The 17,754-nt window shown below is 38.0% G+C and overlaps 1 protein-coding gene across 1 annotated transcript; it reads left to right on the top strand.

The window, feature by feature from the left end:
* The first annotated feature begins 552 nt into the window (after positions 1–552).
* chico lies at positions 553–17,082 on the top strand. Its single transcript, XM_037747147.1, has 7 exons — positions 553–1,644; positions 8,556–8,653; positions 10,096–10,159; positions 10,650–10,694; positions 10,792–10,854; positions 11,188–11,262; positions 12,276–17,082. Exons 1-7 carry the CDS (start codon positions 1,066–1,068, stop codon positions 12,513–12,515), a joined length of 1,164 nt encoding a protein of 387 aa, XP_037603075.1. The 5' UTR covers positions 553–1,065; the 3' UTR covers positions 12,516–17,082.
* The last annotated feature ends 672 nt before the right edge of the window (positions 17,083–17,754 follow it).

Raw genomic sequence — 17,754 nt, 5'->3', positions numbered from 1 at the left:
TCCGTTGAAATGCACTAAAACGGAGCGTTTCAGACAGAGGGTAAATACAGGCATATTCAGGCAGACAGTATGAGGAAAATAAAGGTTTTTGTTTTACATTACAGCATGTAAACATGTTCTAGTAGAAACACAAAATAAAAGTATGAACCTGAAAATGAGCATGATATGGGACCTTACATTTTTTTATCCACCTGCCATTGTGGCTGGTGGATTCCAAAATCTACCAGCCACTCAATTCATTACCGTTGTTTGTTTGTTTTTTTGGATTGTGACTGAAGCAAATCGAATAGCCTCTTGCATATTTTACCAGAATTTGGCTGGTGGCTGGTGCTAATTTCCAACCCTGCCCTTAGCTGACAGAACTCTCATTTACTTAACCTTTATTCAACCAGGCAAGTCAATTATAAATAATGAATAATGAATAAATAAAATAAATAAAATAAATAAAATAAATAAAATAAATAAAATAAATTTAATTAATTTAATTCATTAATTATTATCTCAATGGTGCAAATTCCCTTACAAATTTACAATTGATCAAATTACTAAAAACACTTGATTCACAGTGATTTTTTTTTTAATCTGTGTAACTCTGAAATGGTAACATCCAATCACAACACTAATCGGGTTAAATGGAACATATGGCTTCAGAATCATCTACACAGTGAAGGGAACAAAGTGGTCCAACAATCGCACACTAATGTTTTTATCTCAGATCACAGTGAGCGAGAAAGAAAAATGTTTATCTGCTGTACTAAACTGAAATATTAGTATATAGTATTCAAGTTGCATTCAAGAGAAGTAACAGATGTTACATCTTTTGAACTTGGTCCACAATAAATTTTTTACTCTGGATGTGACAACAAAAACATGACTAAAACTTTGATTTTTAAATATGTGAATAGGAAAAAGGAAATAAAAGCTTGAATTAAAAGACTTTCCTACTAAAAAGAATTGTAATTTCGCATGGCAACAAAACCTTGCAGACATTAAATCTTTTCTGCATTTCGCAGTATCGGGGGAGTATTGGGGGGCTCATCTGGGAGGATCCATCCATCCCAGTGTATGAGACTCTGCCTCCAGGGCTCCAGAAGCGGTGTCTCCGGCCCTGCTGCTGCTGAGCGGCTTCAGTTCCTCTCTACGTCACACGGGGCGCCCGCTCCTCCGCCGCTCGGTCTGTTCTCCGGCTGCTGCTCTTTCTTTCTCTTCAAAGCAGAGGAAAGCAGAGGGGCTCATGTGTCAACATCCAGGGTTTCCCCGGGGAGGTGTAACGTTAACGTTATTCTAAAAAAAAAAAAAAAAAAAAAAAAAAAAAAAAAAAAAAAAAGCAGCCCTGATGTTCCTTTGAAGAAGAAGCAGCTCTTTTCTATCAGTGTTAACCTGGTTCATCCTCCTCCTCGCAGTCAGCTGCTGGTTGATCTGACCGTGAAGCCCAGAACACGGTCCTCCTCTGCTGCTGCTTTGACGTTAGCTAACGTTGTTTTAAACGATGACAGAGTACAAAGTGCGAATAGCTCCAATCATTTAATATCTGGAGGAGCTGTTAGCTTTAGCATAGCTAGACCCGGTGACTCGCTTTATAACCAAGAAGGGAACACGGAGAAACACTCTGCTGACATGATGTTTCCTCAATCAAGGCACTCGGTAAGTTTAGTTCAGTTCAACTTGTCCAAAACTAAAGACACTGAAGCTAGCTGAGCTAACTAGCTTAGCTAGCTAACAAGCAGCCCTAGCTCCCTGGTAGCTGTCAGCTCACAATGCCTTTCACAACACCTCTCTACATCTCCTCACGACGTTTAATACCTGTTTATAGTGGAGGAGATATCACAGCTAAAGAGTTAAAGAGTTAAAATGAATGTAACTTCAATGCTAACGTTAGCTCTCAATGCTATATTGCTGCTAACACGGTGTTAGCCGTTAGCTAACTAGCTGTTAGTCAAAACAAGCTAATTTAAGTTTCATGGTTTAGTCTGTGAGAGTTTAGTTAGCCTCATATTCTGCGTTGTTTAGCTTTACTTAGTGTTTCTATTAGCAATAAAGGGATACAGCACATGTAGTTTATATACAACTGTTGACTTTGACCAAACAATTTGGACACCAGGTGTCTGGTTCAGTAATTAGCATTTGTCAGCTATAAAATAGCTCCATTAAACAGCCATGTAAAGGGTTGATGTGAAGCAAAATGAGACACATAACTGCTCCTTGAGGTCAGGTAACTCATTCAAAGAAGTCAAGACCAACTAATGCCAAACTAACTTCATTAAGTAGTCACTTTAAACAACTAACAAATGAGGGAAATTAGCCATACAAGTCAGGAAATGTGTTCACAAATAATTAGACAACTTCTGAAAAAGGCCTCAACACAACAATAGTGATCATATTAAAGCAGTTTGCATGCTAATTAATTTTTGGTAAAAAAATTATAGAAATGAAACAATTAATGCTGCAATTAACATAAAACAGTCTAAGAAGTCATGACCCAACTAATGCCAAACTAACTGCATTAAGTAGTCACTTTAAACAACTAATAAATGTGTTTCTACTATCAACTAACCATGAATATAAGGGTACAGCACATGTAGTTTATGTACAACTGTTGACTTTGACCAGACAATTTGGACACCAGGTGTCTGGTTCAGTCATTAGCATTTGTCAGTTATAAAATAGCTCCATTAAACAGCCATGTAAAGGGTTGATATGAAGCAAAATGAGACAAATAACTGCTCCTTGAGGTCAGGTAGCTCATTCAATATGTTGATTAAAACAGTCTAAGAAGTTGTGCATTAAGTAGTCACTTTAAACAACTAACAAATTAAGAAAATGTGCCTTTTTAAAGGGTACAGCACATGTAGTTATGTACAACTGTTGACTTTGAGCCAAACAATTTGGACACCAGGTGTCTGTTTCAGTCATTAGCATTTGTCAGCTATAAAAATGCTCCATTAAAACATTAAAATAACTGCTCCTGGAGGCCAGGTAACTCATTCAATATGTTGATTAAAACAGTCTAAGAAGTCAAGACCAACTAATGCCAAACTAACTTCATTAAGTAGTCACTTTAAACAACTAACAAATGAGGAAAATTAGCCATACAAGTCAGGAAATGTGTTCACAAATAATTAGACAACTTCTGAAAAAGGCCTCAACACAACAATAGTGATCATATTACAGCAGTTTGCATGCTAATTAGTATTAATATTTGGTAATTTTTTTTATAGAAATTAAACAATTAATGCTGCAATTAACATAAAACAGTCTAAGAAGTCATGACCCAACTAATGCCAAACTAACTGCATTAAGTAGTCACTTTAAACAACTAATAAATGTGTTTCTACTATCAACTAACAATGAATATAAGGGTACAGCACATGTAGTTTATGTACAACTGTTGACTTTGACCAGACAATTTGGACACCAGGTGTCTGGTTCAGTCATTAGCATTTGTCAGCTATAAAATAGCTCCATTAAAACATTCAAATAAGACAAATAACTTCTCCTGGAGGCCAGGTAACTCATTCAATATGTTGATTAAAACAGTCTAAGAAGTCATGAGCAACTAATGCCAAACTAACTTCATTAAGTAGTCACTTTAAACAACTAACAAATGAGGAAAAGTAGCCATACAAGTCAGGAAATGTGTTCACAAATAATTAGACAACTTCTGAAAAAAGCCTCAACACAACAATAGTGATCATATTAAAGCAGTTTGCATGCTAATTAGTATTAATATTTGGTAATTTTTTTTTATAGAAATTAAACAATTAATGCTGCAATTAACATAAAACAGTCTAAGAAGTCATGACCCAACTAATGCCAAACTAACTGCATTAAGTAGTCACTTTAAACAACTAATAAATGTGTTTCTACTATCAACTAACCATGAATATAAGGGTACAGCACATGTAGTTTATGTACAACTGTTGACTTTGACAAGACAATTTGGACACCAGGTGTCTGGTTCAGTAATTAGCATTTGTCAGCTATAAAATAGCTCCATTAAACAGCCATGTAAAGGGTTGATATGAAGCAAAATGAGACAAATAACTGCTCCTTGAGGTCAGGTAGCTCATTCAATATGTTGATTAAAACAGTCTAAGAAGTTGTGCATTAAGTAGTCACTTTAAACAACTAACAAATTAAGAAAATGTGCCTTTTTAAAGGGTACAGCACATGTAGTTATGTACAACTGTTGACTTTGAGCCAAACAATTTGGACACCAGGTGTCTGGTTCAGTCATTAGCATTTGTCAGCTATAAAATAGCTCCATTAAAACATTCAAATGAGACAAATAACTGCTCCTGGAAGCCAGGTAACTCATTCAATATGTTTATTAAAACAGTCTAAGAAGTCAAGACCAACTAATGCCAAACTAACTTCATTAAGTAGTCACTTTAAACAACTAACAAATGAGGAAAATTTGCCTTTTTAAAGGGTACAGCACATGTAGTTATGTACAACTGTTGACTTTGAGCCAAACAATTTGGACACCAGGTGTCTGGTTCAGTCATTAGCATTTGTCAGCTATAAAAATGCTCCATTATAACATTCAAATAAGACAAATAACTGCTCCTGGAGGCCAGGTAACTCATTCAATATGTTGATTAAAACAGTCTAAGAAGTCAAGACCAACTAATGCCAAACTAACTTCATTAAGTAGTCACTTTAAACAACTAACAAATGAGGGAAATTAGCCATACAAGTCAGGAAATGTGTTCACAAATAATTAGACAACTTCTGAAAAAGGCCTCAACACAACAATAGTGATCATATTACAGCAGTTTGCATGCTAATTAGTATTAATATTTGGTAGATTTTTTTTATAGAAATGAAACAATTAATGCTGCAATTAACATAAAACAGTCTAAGAAGTCATGACCCAACTAATGCCAAACTAACTGCATTAAGTATTCACTTTAAACAACTAATAAATGTGTTTCTACTATCAACTAACCATGAATATAAGGGTACAGCACATGTAGTTTATGTACAACTGTTGACTTTGACCAGACAATTTGGACACCAGGTGTCTGTTTTCAGTAATTAGCATTTGTCAGCTATAAAATAGCGCCATTAAACAGCAATGTAAAGGGTGAATTTGAAGCAAAAATGAGACAAATAACTGCTCCTCGTTGATTAAAACAGTCTTAAGAAGTCATGAAAAACTAATGCCAAACTAACTGCATTAAGTAGTCACTTTAAACAACTAACAAATGAAGGAAATTAGCCTTTTTAAACAATATACAAGTAGTTATGTACAACTGTTGACTTTGACCAAACAATTTGGACACCAGGTGTCTGTTAGCATTTGTCAGCTATAAAATAGCTCCATTAAACAGTCATGTAAAGGGTGAATTTGAAGCAAAAATGAGACAAATGACTGCTCCTTGAGGCCAGGTAACTCATTCAATATATTGATTAAAACAGTCTAAGAAGTCAAGACCAACTAATGCCAAACTAACTGCATTAAGTAGTCACTTTAAACAACTAACAAATGAAGAAAATTAACTTTTTTTAAACAATATACATGTAGTTATGTACAACTGTTGACTTGGACCAAACAATTTGGACACCAGGTGTCTGTTTCAGTAATTAGCATTTGTCAGCTATAAAAATAGCTCCATTAAAACAGTCATGCATGAAGCAAAATGAGACACATAAACTGCTCCTCTAGGCCAGGTTAACTCATTCAGTATGTTGATTAGAACAGTCTTAAGAAGTCATGACCAACTAATGCCAAACTAACTGCATTAAGTAGTCACCTTAAACTACTTAAATGATATACAAGTCAGGAAATGTGTTCACAAATAATTAGACAACTCCTGAAAAAGGCCTCAACTTGAAGCACCACTGGAAACACAACAATAGTGATCATATTACAGCAGTTTGCATGCTAATTAGTATTAATATTTGGAAACAAATTTATAGAAATGAAACAATTAGTGCTGCAACGAAGGTGAAATAAACATCAGAGATGCTTTGCTACAAGCAGAAACTGCAGGAGCAACTTAGGACATGATGTTGCAAGTTCCTCCTCCAGTTTGTATTTATTGGATTAATTGTATTAATCGTTTGGACCGTCAAATGTCAGGAAATAGTGAAAAATGCATGCCATATCTCAGTTTTCCAAAGTCCAAGGAGACGTCTTCAAACGCCTTGTTTTGTCCGACCAGCAGGCAGAAATCTAAAGATATCCAGTTGAAAATGATATAAAACAATCATTGGAAAAGCTGGATTTTTGCTTTAAAAAAAAGACTCAAATGTCGATAGACTAATCGATTAATCAACTAGTCATTATAGCTCTAGAAACAATTAATCAGTTAGTGGATCAACGCAAAATTAACCTGCGACTATTTTGGACTATCGCTTAATCGTTTAAGTCATTTTTCAAGCATAAATGCTAATAATTCACTGGTTCCAGCATCTTAAATGTGAATATATATATATATATATATATATATATATATATATATATATATATATATATATATGGTGGTTTCTTTGTTGTCCATGATGGTAAACTGAATATCTTTGGGGTTTTTCACTGTTGGTGTGACAAAACAATGACGTTGTCATGGGATTTTCTCACTATTTTATTGACCAAATGATTAATTGAGGAAATAAGCAGCAGATTAATGAAAGTCATATGGATTGCAGGCTTAATCTTATTTTGTTATTTCTAACATAAACAATATAATAATTGTTTTAACAATCTAATGCCAGACAAACTGCATTAAGCAACAAACACCCGGAGCAAGAAATGACCCTTGCAACCACAGGTGAGGGAAGCGCTGCACAAGCATGCACAAAATAACACAGACCATTAACCGAAGCACCACCTCAAACACTCCCACAGTGGTGTCTCATGGTCATATAAGGATGCAGGTTAGATATTTGTTTTAAAAAAAAAAAAGGCACATGTATATTCTTGTTGGTGAGTTTCAACATGTGACTACTCTTCCTCTTTCTGAGGCAAGCCTGTATCACAGATTTTCCTAAAGAAACACAAGTGTCAAGCAATATTGGACCCGTTTCAAACTGTTGGTAGGTGTTTTATAGGACAGAAGCTGAACCATTGTAATGCCTACATGTATTTCTGGAATGCTGTGACTGACAAATTGGTCAATAATGAAAATAATTCAGTTATTTTTTATGATGAATCGATTAATCTTTTTAGTCTAGAAAATAGTAGAGCTGCAACTGACGATTATTTTCATTGGCGTATTTATCTGTTGATTATTTTCTCGATTAATCGATTAGTTGTTTGGTCTATAAAATGTCAGAAAAAGTTGAAAAAGATGACGTCCTCAAATGTCTTGTTTTGTCCACAATTCAAAGACATTCAGTTTACTATCATAGAGGAGTAAAGAAACCAGAAAATATTCACATTTAAGAAGCTGGAATCAGGTTTTTTTTTCTTAAAAATGTTCTCAAACCGATAAATCAATTATCAAAATAGTTGGCGATTAATTCAATAGTTGACAACTAATCGATTAATTAATCAATCGCTGCAGCTCCAGAAAATGGTGAAAAAATCCTGACACATTTTCCAAGGTGACATCTTCAAATAACTTATTTTGTCAGACCAACATTTCAGATATGGATTTCAAGTTTTGTATAACAGAGAAATTCCATAAATTCAGACATTTTGGGAAACAAGAAAAGGTGAATATTTAGTATTTTACTCAAACAATTAAATGATTGTCAAAATTGTTGAAGATTAATTTTCTGTTGATTGTTTCAGCTCTACCTGTGTGGTTATTATTATTATTACTGATAAAGCTGACTATTACGTTGTTCATTACTCAATTAATTGTTTAGTAAATAAATCTATATTCTTGTACTTCTAAAACACCGTACACTAGTGCACTGTGTATTTTGGATGCAGGGTTTTGACCTGTGTGTAATCGGGTGACTCCATCCTCTCTGTTCAGTCCCATAATCCCACTGGAAACCTCTTGCCCTTGTGCCACTTATTTAGAGAGTAATGAGGTTTAGTGAACTGGATAAACCCTGGATTACAGCTTTGGATTGATGGTTTAAGTGTAGTCTATACATAACCAGACTTCTAATGCAGCCTCTAAACACGTCTCGCATATGGTCGGCCTGGGCACGCTTTAATCTCGCCTTCTTTAAACACATTTCCTCAATCAACACTCTCTGTGGTCCTGAAAGAGTTTGGCCAAGACAGATGTTGCATATCAATTTGTCAGCAAATTAAACGGTGTCTCCTTCTTTAGCTCGTTTTATACTGTACACTCCAATTGAGACGTGAAGCCCAGTTTCGGCTGACCTTCATTTTAGCTATCCTCTCAAAGGGTTAATCTCAGAGGTCAAACTACTGTCTCCAAACAACCAGAACAGACGTACACCGCCGGAACCAGTATCTGAAAACGACTTTTGTAATTTCTTTATTGCTGGACTGGTTGGGAAATGTTAAAGCATCTAAAGTGTGGTTTCAGACTGAGGGTCTGGACCTGGATGCAGGGATCTTTGTGAATGCCTAAAGGCCTCTGTGTGAATTGATTAAAAACTGATCATGTTGTGCTGTTCTCCAGGCATCCTCTCAGTCCAGTCAACCTCTCAAGTTCACCACTTCTGACTCCTGTGACCGCATCAAGGATGAGTTCCAGTTCCTCCAAGCACAGTACCACAGGTATGCCGTTAACACAACCATACACACACACACAAGGAATTTTCGCCACCTTCGCCAGTGCTGATGGTAAATGTAGTCCACTGAAGAAATCATTTCCCCACTGCGTGCTATATTGGCCAAGAAAGCGGCTCGCGGAGCTGTGTCGGCTGTGCCTACATGTACCAGGATGCATCGCGTGCGAGTGGCAAGTTTGCTATGTTACACAAGCTCTCTTAGCTTTTTTAGTCTGATAAATAAACAAACGTTACTTTCAAAATGTCAATAAAGGAAATATTCTTACACCTAACCAGAAAAATGCAACCGTAGACCTTCTGAATTCATGGTTCTCTTTTACACTGAACTAAGACAGGTCTTGTTAACTCATCGCAAAACAAACCTCATTCAAACTGGAACAGAAACAAAGTAAAACCCACCAAACCTGTCTTCCCAGCAACTCTGGTTTGGTTGAAATAAATCCTTAATTCACTATGTAAGATGTGAAAATATGCTGGCTCTAAGTGTTTCTACCCCCCGCTATTTCTCTCTGCTGTGCGGCCTGCTGAGCAGCTCTCACTTCTTCTTCGGAGGCAGAACATTAAATTAACAAAATCCAATAACAAAAATCGCCCTGCTGGTCTTGGTTGTCTTTTCCAGTTTTATCTTCATGATCCTGAAGATGGTCTCCAGCACACTTCTGTGCGAGCGAAGAGTAAAACTTTCATGCATAGTAACGCACGCATGAACGTCGTCAGTGACAGCATCCAACAAAAACTGCCCACGCTGACATTTTTACAAGAAGTAAAAATGAAGTTCCCCCACCGGCCATACCCTCCCCGCTGCAACTCCGGCTGAATACGGCTGAATATCAGCCGTATTCAACCAAAACAATGTAAAATGTACACTGTAAAAATCCCTCGTCCATAACATCCTCTGCACTCATATTTTGGGATGCCATTTTTTCACTGTTGGAAACGTAATTAGTGATGCTTAATGTTACTGTCTGATTAGCATGTACTGACTTTACTTAGATATGTCTCAAATTTATTGCATTTGTACTAAGCCTTTTTACAATTGTGTGTCTGTAGCCGATATGGGTAAGAAAATTGTTTGTTGGCTTTTAAAAAAAGCCCTAAATACTTTTCTAATCCAGCAAATACAATTTATTTGAATCAAAGTTTATTTACTGGTATTAGGAGGCTCAGCATAGCATAATGACATTTAAATTAATAGTTAGACATTGTGGGAAATACGCTCATTTGCCTTTTTGGTTAGAGGTAGATGTCTATATTATATTATATTATATTATATTATATTATAAACATGAAGCTAGAGCCAGTGAGCGATCATCTTAGCTCAGTATAAAGGTGACAGGTTGTGGAATAATTCCCTTCACAGGACAGATATATATATTTGCCTTTAAACTGACCTTTATTGTTTTTAATATTTATATTCTTTCCTCCTAGTTTGAAGTTGGAGTGTGATAAACTGGCCTCTGAAAAGTCAGAGATGCAGCGTCACTATATCATGGTAAGTGTCGCATTAACTCTTGTCGGTACACTGTGGCTGTTTTATCTACATCTGATCTCCTCTAATATACCAACCAAAGTCACTTGGTGTTGCAGTATATAAGCGTAGAAATGTGACCGCACACCAGGAATGTCTAGACCGTCTCCGTTTATCAGTTCAGTCGTACATAATCACAGATTGCGTTTCACTTGGTGGCTTCCTCGGGTTCACTCTTCACATGACCAGTAACGGATGTATGCTTTTAAAGCTTCTCTGATAGGCAATGATCAATTACAGATCACATGACAAAAGCAACTACATTTCTCAGTGCATAATCCACATATAAAAGCATGTACATATAAAAAAAAAAGTACCATATTCTTCTTTTTCTCTGGCATTGTGTACTGTAAATAGAATGATTCTTAGTTTGTGTGTATATAAAAATATACTGAAAGTATAAAGCTTCTATTTACTATAATGTGTGTTTATTTCTCCCTCTTTGTTTTTGTAGTACTATGAAATGTCCTACGGGCTGAACATTGAAATGCACAAACAGGTAATCACTGTCTCCTATAAACAATCCTTCTTTTAGTAGCTCAGATCTGGTAGTTTGCTGGTCTGATTTTTTGTTTCCCTCCTTTTATTCTTCTCAGGCTGAAATAGTGAAGAGACTGAATGGCATCTGTGCTCAGGTGCTGCCTTACCTGTCACAAGAGGTAATGACACTCATGTTCATCACGAATATGTGCATGCAGAGCTTAAGACTTTCTGCCAATAATCAATCATGCAACTGTGTAATCGAACCATTTTCCTTGTGTATGTGCATTCTGGTTGTACTTATCAATGCTATCAAACTTTTAACACGCTAAATATTTTACTGTTTATTCTTTTAATCATATAAATAACAAAGCAAATCTAAAGTGACTGATTTTTCAAAAAAAAAATTGTCAAATCTTATCACATGTTCTGTCTTTTTCTTATGATTTCTAGCCATGTTGTTGATGCACTTAGATGTCAAGTTATGTTTGACCATTTGTCTTTGTTTTTAGCATCAACAGCAAGTCATGGGCGCCATAGAGAGAGCCAAGCAAGTCACGCCCCCTGAGATGAACTCCATTATACGGGTAAGCTTTTTTTTTTCTCCCTGCAAGTGGGTATAAATGATGGGTGAATCGTGTCTCATCCCAGACATGAAATAAAACTAAATTAGTTGTCAAGCCAAAAGGCTATTTTTCATCTGTTGTCCTTCGACAGCTTTTGCAAAGTTACTCTAAAAAAATAAAACCTTCAAATTGAAATCATTTTACTGTATAAGCATGAAGAGCAATAATAAAAAGATTAATAACCTCTTCCGCTCCACACCTCTTTACTTTACTATAGACTATTTTTTGTCTTTATTTAGGGGGACAGGGGTCTAAACAGTTTTTTTTATTGCTCAAATTGATAAAAATGATCAAAAATCTCTCCAAAATACCACATTAGGACACTGTTTAGACTGATTTGGGGCCCCCAGTGTGCCAAAACCATTTTTGGAATAGGCAACACATTTGTACTGCAAGCAAAAAACTGCATTGTTTTTGCCCCTTACTGCATGTTATTATCATAAAGTGGGCATGTCTGTAAAGGGGAGACTCGTGGGTACCCATAGAACCCATTTTCATTCACATATTTTGAGGTCAGAGGTCAAGGGACCCCTTGACCCCTTTTTTCCTCACCAAAATTTAGTCAAACTTTATAGGGTTATTTAACCTCCTTTCCGACAAGCTAGCATGACATGGTTGGTACTAATGGACTTAGGTTTTCTAGTTTCATATGATACCAGTACCTTCAGCCTGCTACAGCCTCTGAAAGACAGTAAAGTCAGCCGAGGGTACTGGCGACCTCAAGGAGTGGAAGAGGTTGATGTTGAAAAGCATCATTCAAACATGGGACATCATTACATTGCATTGTCAACTACTAATTCAAACTGCAACACAGAAGCACATAACACAAGGCATGCAAAGAAATGAAATGGGGAATATTAATGTTAATATAAAAATATGAACTAAATAACATTGTGCTGCATTATTAGACGATAACTGAAACATACAAAGCAGAAGCTCTAACTTCCTTCTGTACCATGCGTGTGTGTTTTCAGCAACAGCTCCAGGTGCAACACCTGTCCCAGCTCCAGGGCCTGGCCCTGCCTGTGACCCCGCTGCCCCTGGGCCTCACCCCTCCCACCCTGCCCGCCGTCTCCTCCAGCTCCGGCCTGCTCTCCCTCTCCTCCATCCTGGCCAACTACTCCCATGGCCAGGCCCAGGCGGTGAAGGAGGACAAGGCCCGGGAAGCCGCAGAGAGAGCGCCCCGAGGGGAGGACGGGGACAAGTCAGACTAGCGCGGACACGGCGAGGAGGTTTGGAGGGGGTCGTTGTGGGGTGAAGTGTCTAAAAAAAAAAAAAAAAAAAGGTAAAACTGTAAATGGAGATTGATGTAAGTCTGGCTGCCTGTCTGCTGAGTGTTGATGTAGAAGAGTAACTGCAGGGATGAGGACATGCAGAGAGGACAGATTTTTGGATGTGCAGAGAACGTAACTGCTGAATGGCTGAGAGTGAGAGTTAAATGTTCTTATTATTTAGTGGTAATAGACTGAGTTCAGGCTTCTAGACTTTAAATAGATGCTTTTTTAGTGTAAGCCACTGTTGTTAGGCTTAAACAAGATACATGTTTTCCCATTTGGAGTGAGAGCTGAGGATGAAAGCTAACAGCAGTGTCCCTTACACAGATCTGCCTCTCACTGGTTTATATTTCTTAATTTTTTTTTGCTATCAGATCCAGTGTTTTTTGTTCATGTCCTCCTCAGTCCCTCAGTGTTTTCTTACTGGTCCGTCTGCCAGTCACAGTAAGCTGTTTAACAACATCTCCGTTCCCTCTTAACTCCCGTCCCTCCACTCATGACGTACAACGGCTCCATTTATTTTATTTTTCCTAAAATGAAAAATGTTGACAAGGAGCTGTTTGGAGTGTGATACCATTCATTTATGTACTTGGAGCCAAATTAAATCTTAGGCTGATGTTAAATGGGATGTTTTTTAAGGGACATTTCACTTGTCAGGTGCATTCAAACCCTTCAAACCTCCACACTTTTCACCATTTTTTGCATTTTCATACGACCAACCACTGGATGCGTTACCTTAGCTGTGTACCTCAATCCCGAATAAATGGGATTTTATTCCATTTAAAAACCTATAGTTTGTACAAATGGTAGTATACCCATCTTGGGGGGGGGGGTTAATTTGTGTTTCATAGGCCTAGCTGCTGCTGCTGCTACGCGCGCTACATGGCATGGACCATGACTCGTCTTTAAATGAGCTCTGAAAAAAATTGACTTTATTTTGACATGTTGTTTTCGTGAAGTTAAAGACAGGCTAATTAGACATTCAAAATGTGTCTGTGTGTGCTCGAGTGAATGTGATCGGAAAGAAGAAAACACTTGTTTAATTTAACTTTATTTTTTTTCTTAAAGCACCTTTTGTATTGTCCTCGCACCACCCACTGCTCCTGCCCGTTCCTCGTACTGGTCCACTCTTTAACTGACCAAGACAAACTTGAACAGGATCTAAACTTCAGAACCAGACGGTCGTAATAAAGACATACGAGTAACTGTATTTCTGTAAGTTAGAAGAGCACTTCGGTTTATACTGAGACTGTATCAAGCACCTGTCTTTTCCTGTCTTGTTTAACTTGTGTGTGATTGTCAGGGGAAGATCTCCCCCCTTTTTTTTGATTTTCGCATTGTTTCAATGAAGAACGTGTCCGGGGTGAGTTGCTAAAGCTCTGTAAGCAACGTCAAAACATGCTTTCCCTTAGAAAACAGCGAGATTCTCAGTCAGAATTTGTTCTGGTAACCAAATTATTGTCCTGTTGCAAAAAAGCTGGTTTTACATTTAGAGCATTTTCCCAATTTCATACTACGTTTTAATTCTATATAGTATACTATCTACTGGGCTTTATATTGCTCAGCCCTAATTGACTATACTGAATTTTGCCCCTTTTTCAGAGTGATTATAGCCTGTAATGAGACTTGACTGACATTTTGTGTTGACTTTTTTTTTTTTTTGTAGCTGATGATGGTGATTTAGTGGTCTGGAACCAGGCTGCTCAAAAATTTGTATTTAGTATGGATTTGAAATCCACTGAAGGCATCAGGATACTTCCATCAGAAGTGATTTCTCTGTGCTTCAAAACTCCCCCCGCACACTTGTCAGATGTCGTAATTGGAGTAGCTGCGTCTGACAAATTTCTATAACTGTCCGAAACTGACAATCCGCCATTCACGCCCATCTAATGCAGCGATTGGCCAGGTGTGTGGAGGTGACAAAGATGGCATTAAAGTCAACTCTTTGTCACTTTCTCATGTGGACAAACGAGTGCGACACTATGGATGCCCTCCAGGAGAGACTGTCTGTAAAGTGTAGCACTGTAATCCCCAGATTTAAACGATTATCACTACTGCGTAGCTCAGCAAGCAAACACCATCCAGCCCCTCTCTATGACGATCGGCTAGTCACCTCACTTTAAAGTGTGGCCTTTCAAAACACCTATTTATATACACTTTTGCCTTCTGAAGAGGTCGTACAACACTTCACACAAACTAGTTATTTTCTAGCGTAACCCGGCTCTTGTACTGTAAAAGTGATAAAATAAAGAATGCTCTAAACGGTCAGCGTGCAGACTAAAAAAAACGTTGATTATAGAGAGCGCTGTTGATGGACTCTATTGTCCCGCAATGTAACTCACAAAGGAAATGGAGGAGCTGCTGCGCACAATTGGAAAAGATTTAAACTAATAGTAGATGTGTAGTGAAACAGCTCCAGGCACATATCAGAAAACAATTATTGGAAAAACGTAATGTAATAAAGGGGCCGTACACATGCCACGTCTTTTGCCCGCTCAAATCCATTGTCAATGTTGACATGCAGAAGGCGTGCTGAAACGCGAGAGCGATGCCGTCGCGGAGCACAAGCGTTCCCAAGCGCCAATTTTTCAGGGTGCGACGGCTGTGCTCCGAGATAAAAAATAGTTCAACTTTTGGAACGCTGCAGCGCACACCGCATGTCATGTGACAACCAATCACAGCCAGCTTTTATTTCTTCCGTAAATGTCAGTCTACGGTAAATATATGGAGGAGAATTTAATCATTTTAGTGCAGGGCTACCCAGAGCTTTACGATCTGTCCCACGGACTATTTTACTTGCTTCACCCTTTCTGTCGGAGGACGTCACAACATCCGGTTGAAAGGTCGACCAGACTGACAGACAAATCGAGTGTAAAGCTACTGTGAAGGATTCGCAGTGCTTGAAAATGCATTTATCTTTGATTTGATTGTGGTTAGTTTAGTCAGCGAGGCTTCCTGCTATATTACCACAACTTCATCATCATCATCGTCGTCGCAGTATGCAGGTTTTGGTTGCTTATTAACGGCAGGCGCAACCTCCCAAGCACATAGGAAAGGAAAAAAAGCGGCATAGCTGGCGTTTTCCAAGAGTTTTTAGACGCGGTATGTGTACGGCCCCTAACTCGACAAAGTGTAATACAGTTCACTTCATTATGTAATAACACCCACATGTGTAATGATCTGATCTGACAGCTTGAACGCAACTAGGGCTGCACCTATTGATCGAGTATTCTACCAATTATTCCATCGATTAATCTGATAAAAAAAAAAAAATGGATTTGGGAAGGAGCAAATAGGGAGAAAATAACGCGGAACAACTAATTGATTTCCCTTTTAAGAAAAATCTAAATTTGTATTACTTAAATTGCATACAATAATATCTGTCAAAACTAAAACTGTTTAAGTGATATATAACATTCTGGGTTTCAAGGCTCCTTGTATACTATCTGCGTAAACCATATAGTATATACTGTATACAGTTAGTTTGCGGTATGGAATTGGGTCCAGCTGAGGTGTATGTTAGAGGAATGGGAATGTTCATATTTAAGGCAGCAGAGGGCAGCAGTGCTCTCTCATTGATCATTAGTATGAAGCTACATTCAGCAGACTGACCTGGACCTCTTTGGACACTGTGTTCACATAATTGTCACTGCTGTTCTCTTCTCGTCTTCATGTCCTGACCGTGCATCTGTACACTGCAGGTGTTAGCGGTTATCCCCCCCCCCCCTGTAATGGGGAGTGCTTTCCAGAGCTTTGACAACCCACCTTTAGCGTCTGAGCACGTCCGAGATCGGAGCTCAAACTTTTCCTCTGTACTTTAGTTCGAAAGGCACTTAAGTTGTGGCTCAGTGCTCCTTTTTTTTTTTTGTTTTTCTTCTTCCTGTCTGTGCTAGTGTTAGGGGGGGGCTGATGATTTTCCCTCCCTGGAGATTTGACCTTAATATATCGAGTGCGAGAACAGATCAGTTTGCACTCTTTATGCTGACGTCAGTCTCCGTAGAAAACCTCCTTTGGCAAAACTCAGACATATGAATGGTATGTGTGTTTGTTTTTGCTGTGAAGGGCCAATTTGTATACATATGAATATATCAATATACATATTTTTTAAAGCATTTTTGTATGTTTCAAAGCTGCTTTTTAACGTGTGTGTATCATGGAAGACTTTGGTGTTGTATGTGTGCATTACAAGCCTACAGTTAAAAGAGAGGCACAATGTTGTATACCATGTCGTTTTTTTCCTGTTTTTTCTCTCCCATTCTCTCAGTAGGCAGTAACACTTAACATTGTTTTCTAGGTTTGTAAATGTTTTCTTTTTTCCTTTTGTGCAAACGAAAAAAACAGTTTAATGTGTTTATGAACACAGTCTCATTTTAAGATACCTGGGGCAAAAAAAAATACAAAGATGTAAACAAGCAACTGTGTACTCTAATGAGAATGAATCAACCTTTTAGCAGTAAGGAAGCTTCTCTGGTGCCTTACAAATAAAAGACGTGATTGAGAATGGTCATTTGTCTTTGGTTGGTTACTGTCTGTGGGGGGGAGGGGTGGAGACAATCTGAAGGACAAAAAGGCCACCGTGTTCCAGCAGGATTTGCTTTGTCTTGGCTCGACTGTTTTCAACACAAACTCTCATTTTACAGCTAAACGGTAGCAGTAAGGAAAAGAAAGACAAGAAATGGGCATTACAGTAACGGACTCTTGATTCATATTTGATCAGCGCTGCCTAGTTTGACAGTTTGATCGGAGTTTGCGAGTGATTGAAAGCTGCCCAGAGACTGCTTGGCTCCGATTGGTTGTTCGGGCGCGGTAAAAACTCGTGCCATTAGGAGCACAAGTAGGCAGCAGAGCAACATGATATGTCTCATGCACTACGGTAACGATATATTAACAGTTTTATAGAAATACCCTTTTATCATATTTGCTCAAAGGCAGCTTTAACGTTATTTTTGGCTCTGTCAGCACTGCTGTCGTTTCCACTGCTAGCACCGTTAGCTGTGAGCCACCGGCTCAGCCGTAGCCATATTGAGAGCCTTACGGAGGCAATAGAAATGCTCCCAATTTTGCATTTAGCACCTTTTTAATTCAAGGCTTAATGGTCAGTTTATAACGGTCAGCTTATAATACCTTTGGGGCTCGGTGGATTTCTCAAGGAAAGAGCTATACTGGTATACTTCCCCAG

Source organism: Sebastes umbrosus, chromosome 16 (genome assembly GCF_015220745.1).
Source record: "Sebastes umbrosus isolate fSebUmb1 chromosome 16, fSebUmb1.pri, whole genome shotgun sequence".
In the NCBI taxonomy this organism is placed as follows: domain Eukaryota; kingdom Metazoa; phylum Chordata; class Actinopteri; order Perciformes; family Sebastidae; genus Sebastes; species Sebastes umbrosus.
Note: the sequence above shows the minus strand (reverse complement) of the source record. Positions and strands in the feature narration are given on the sequence as shown.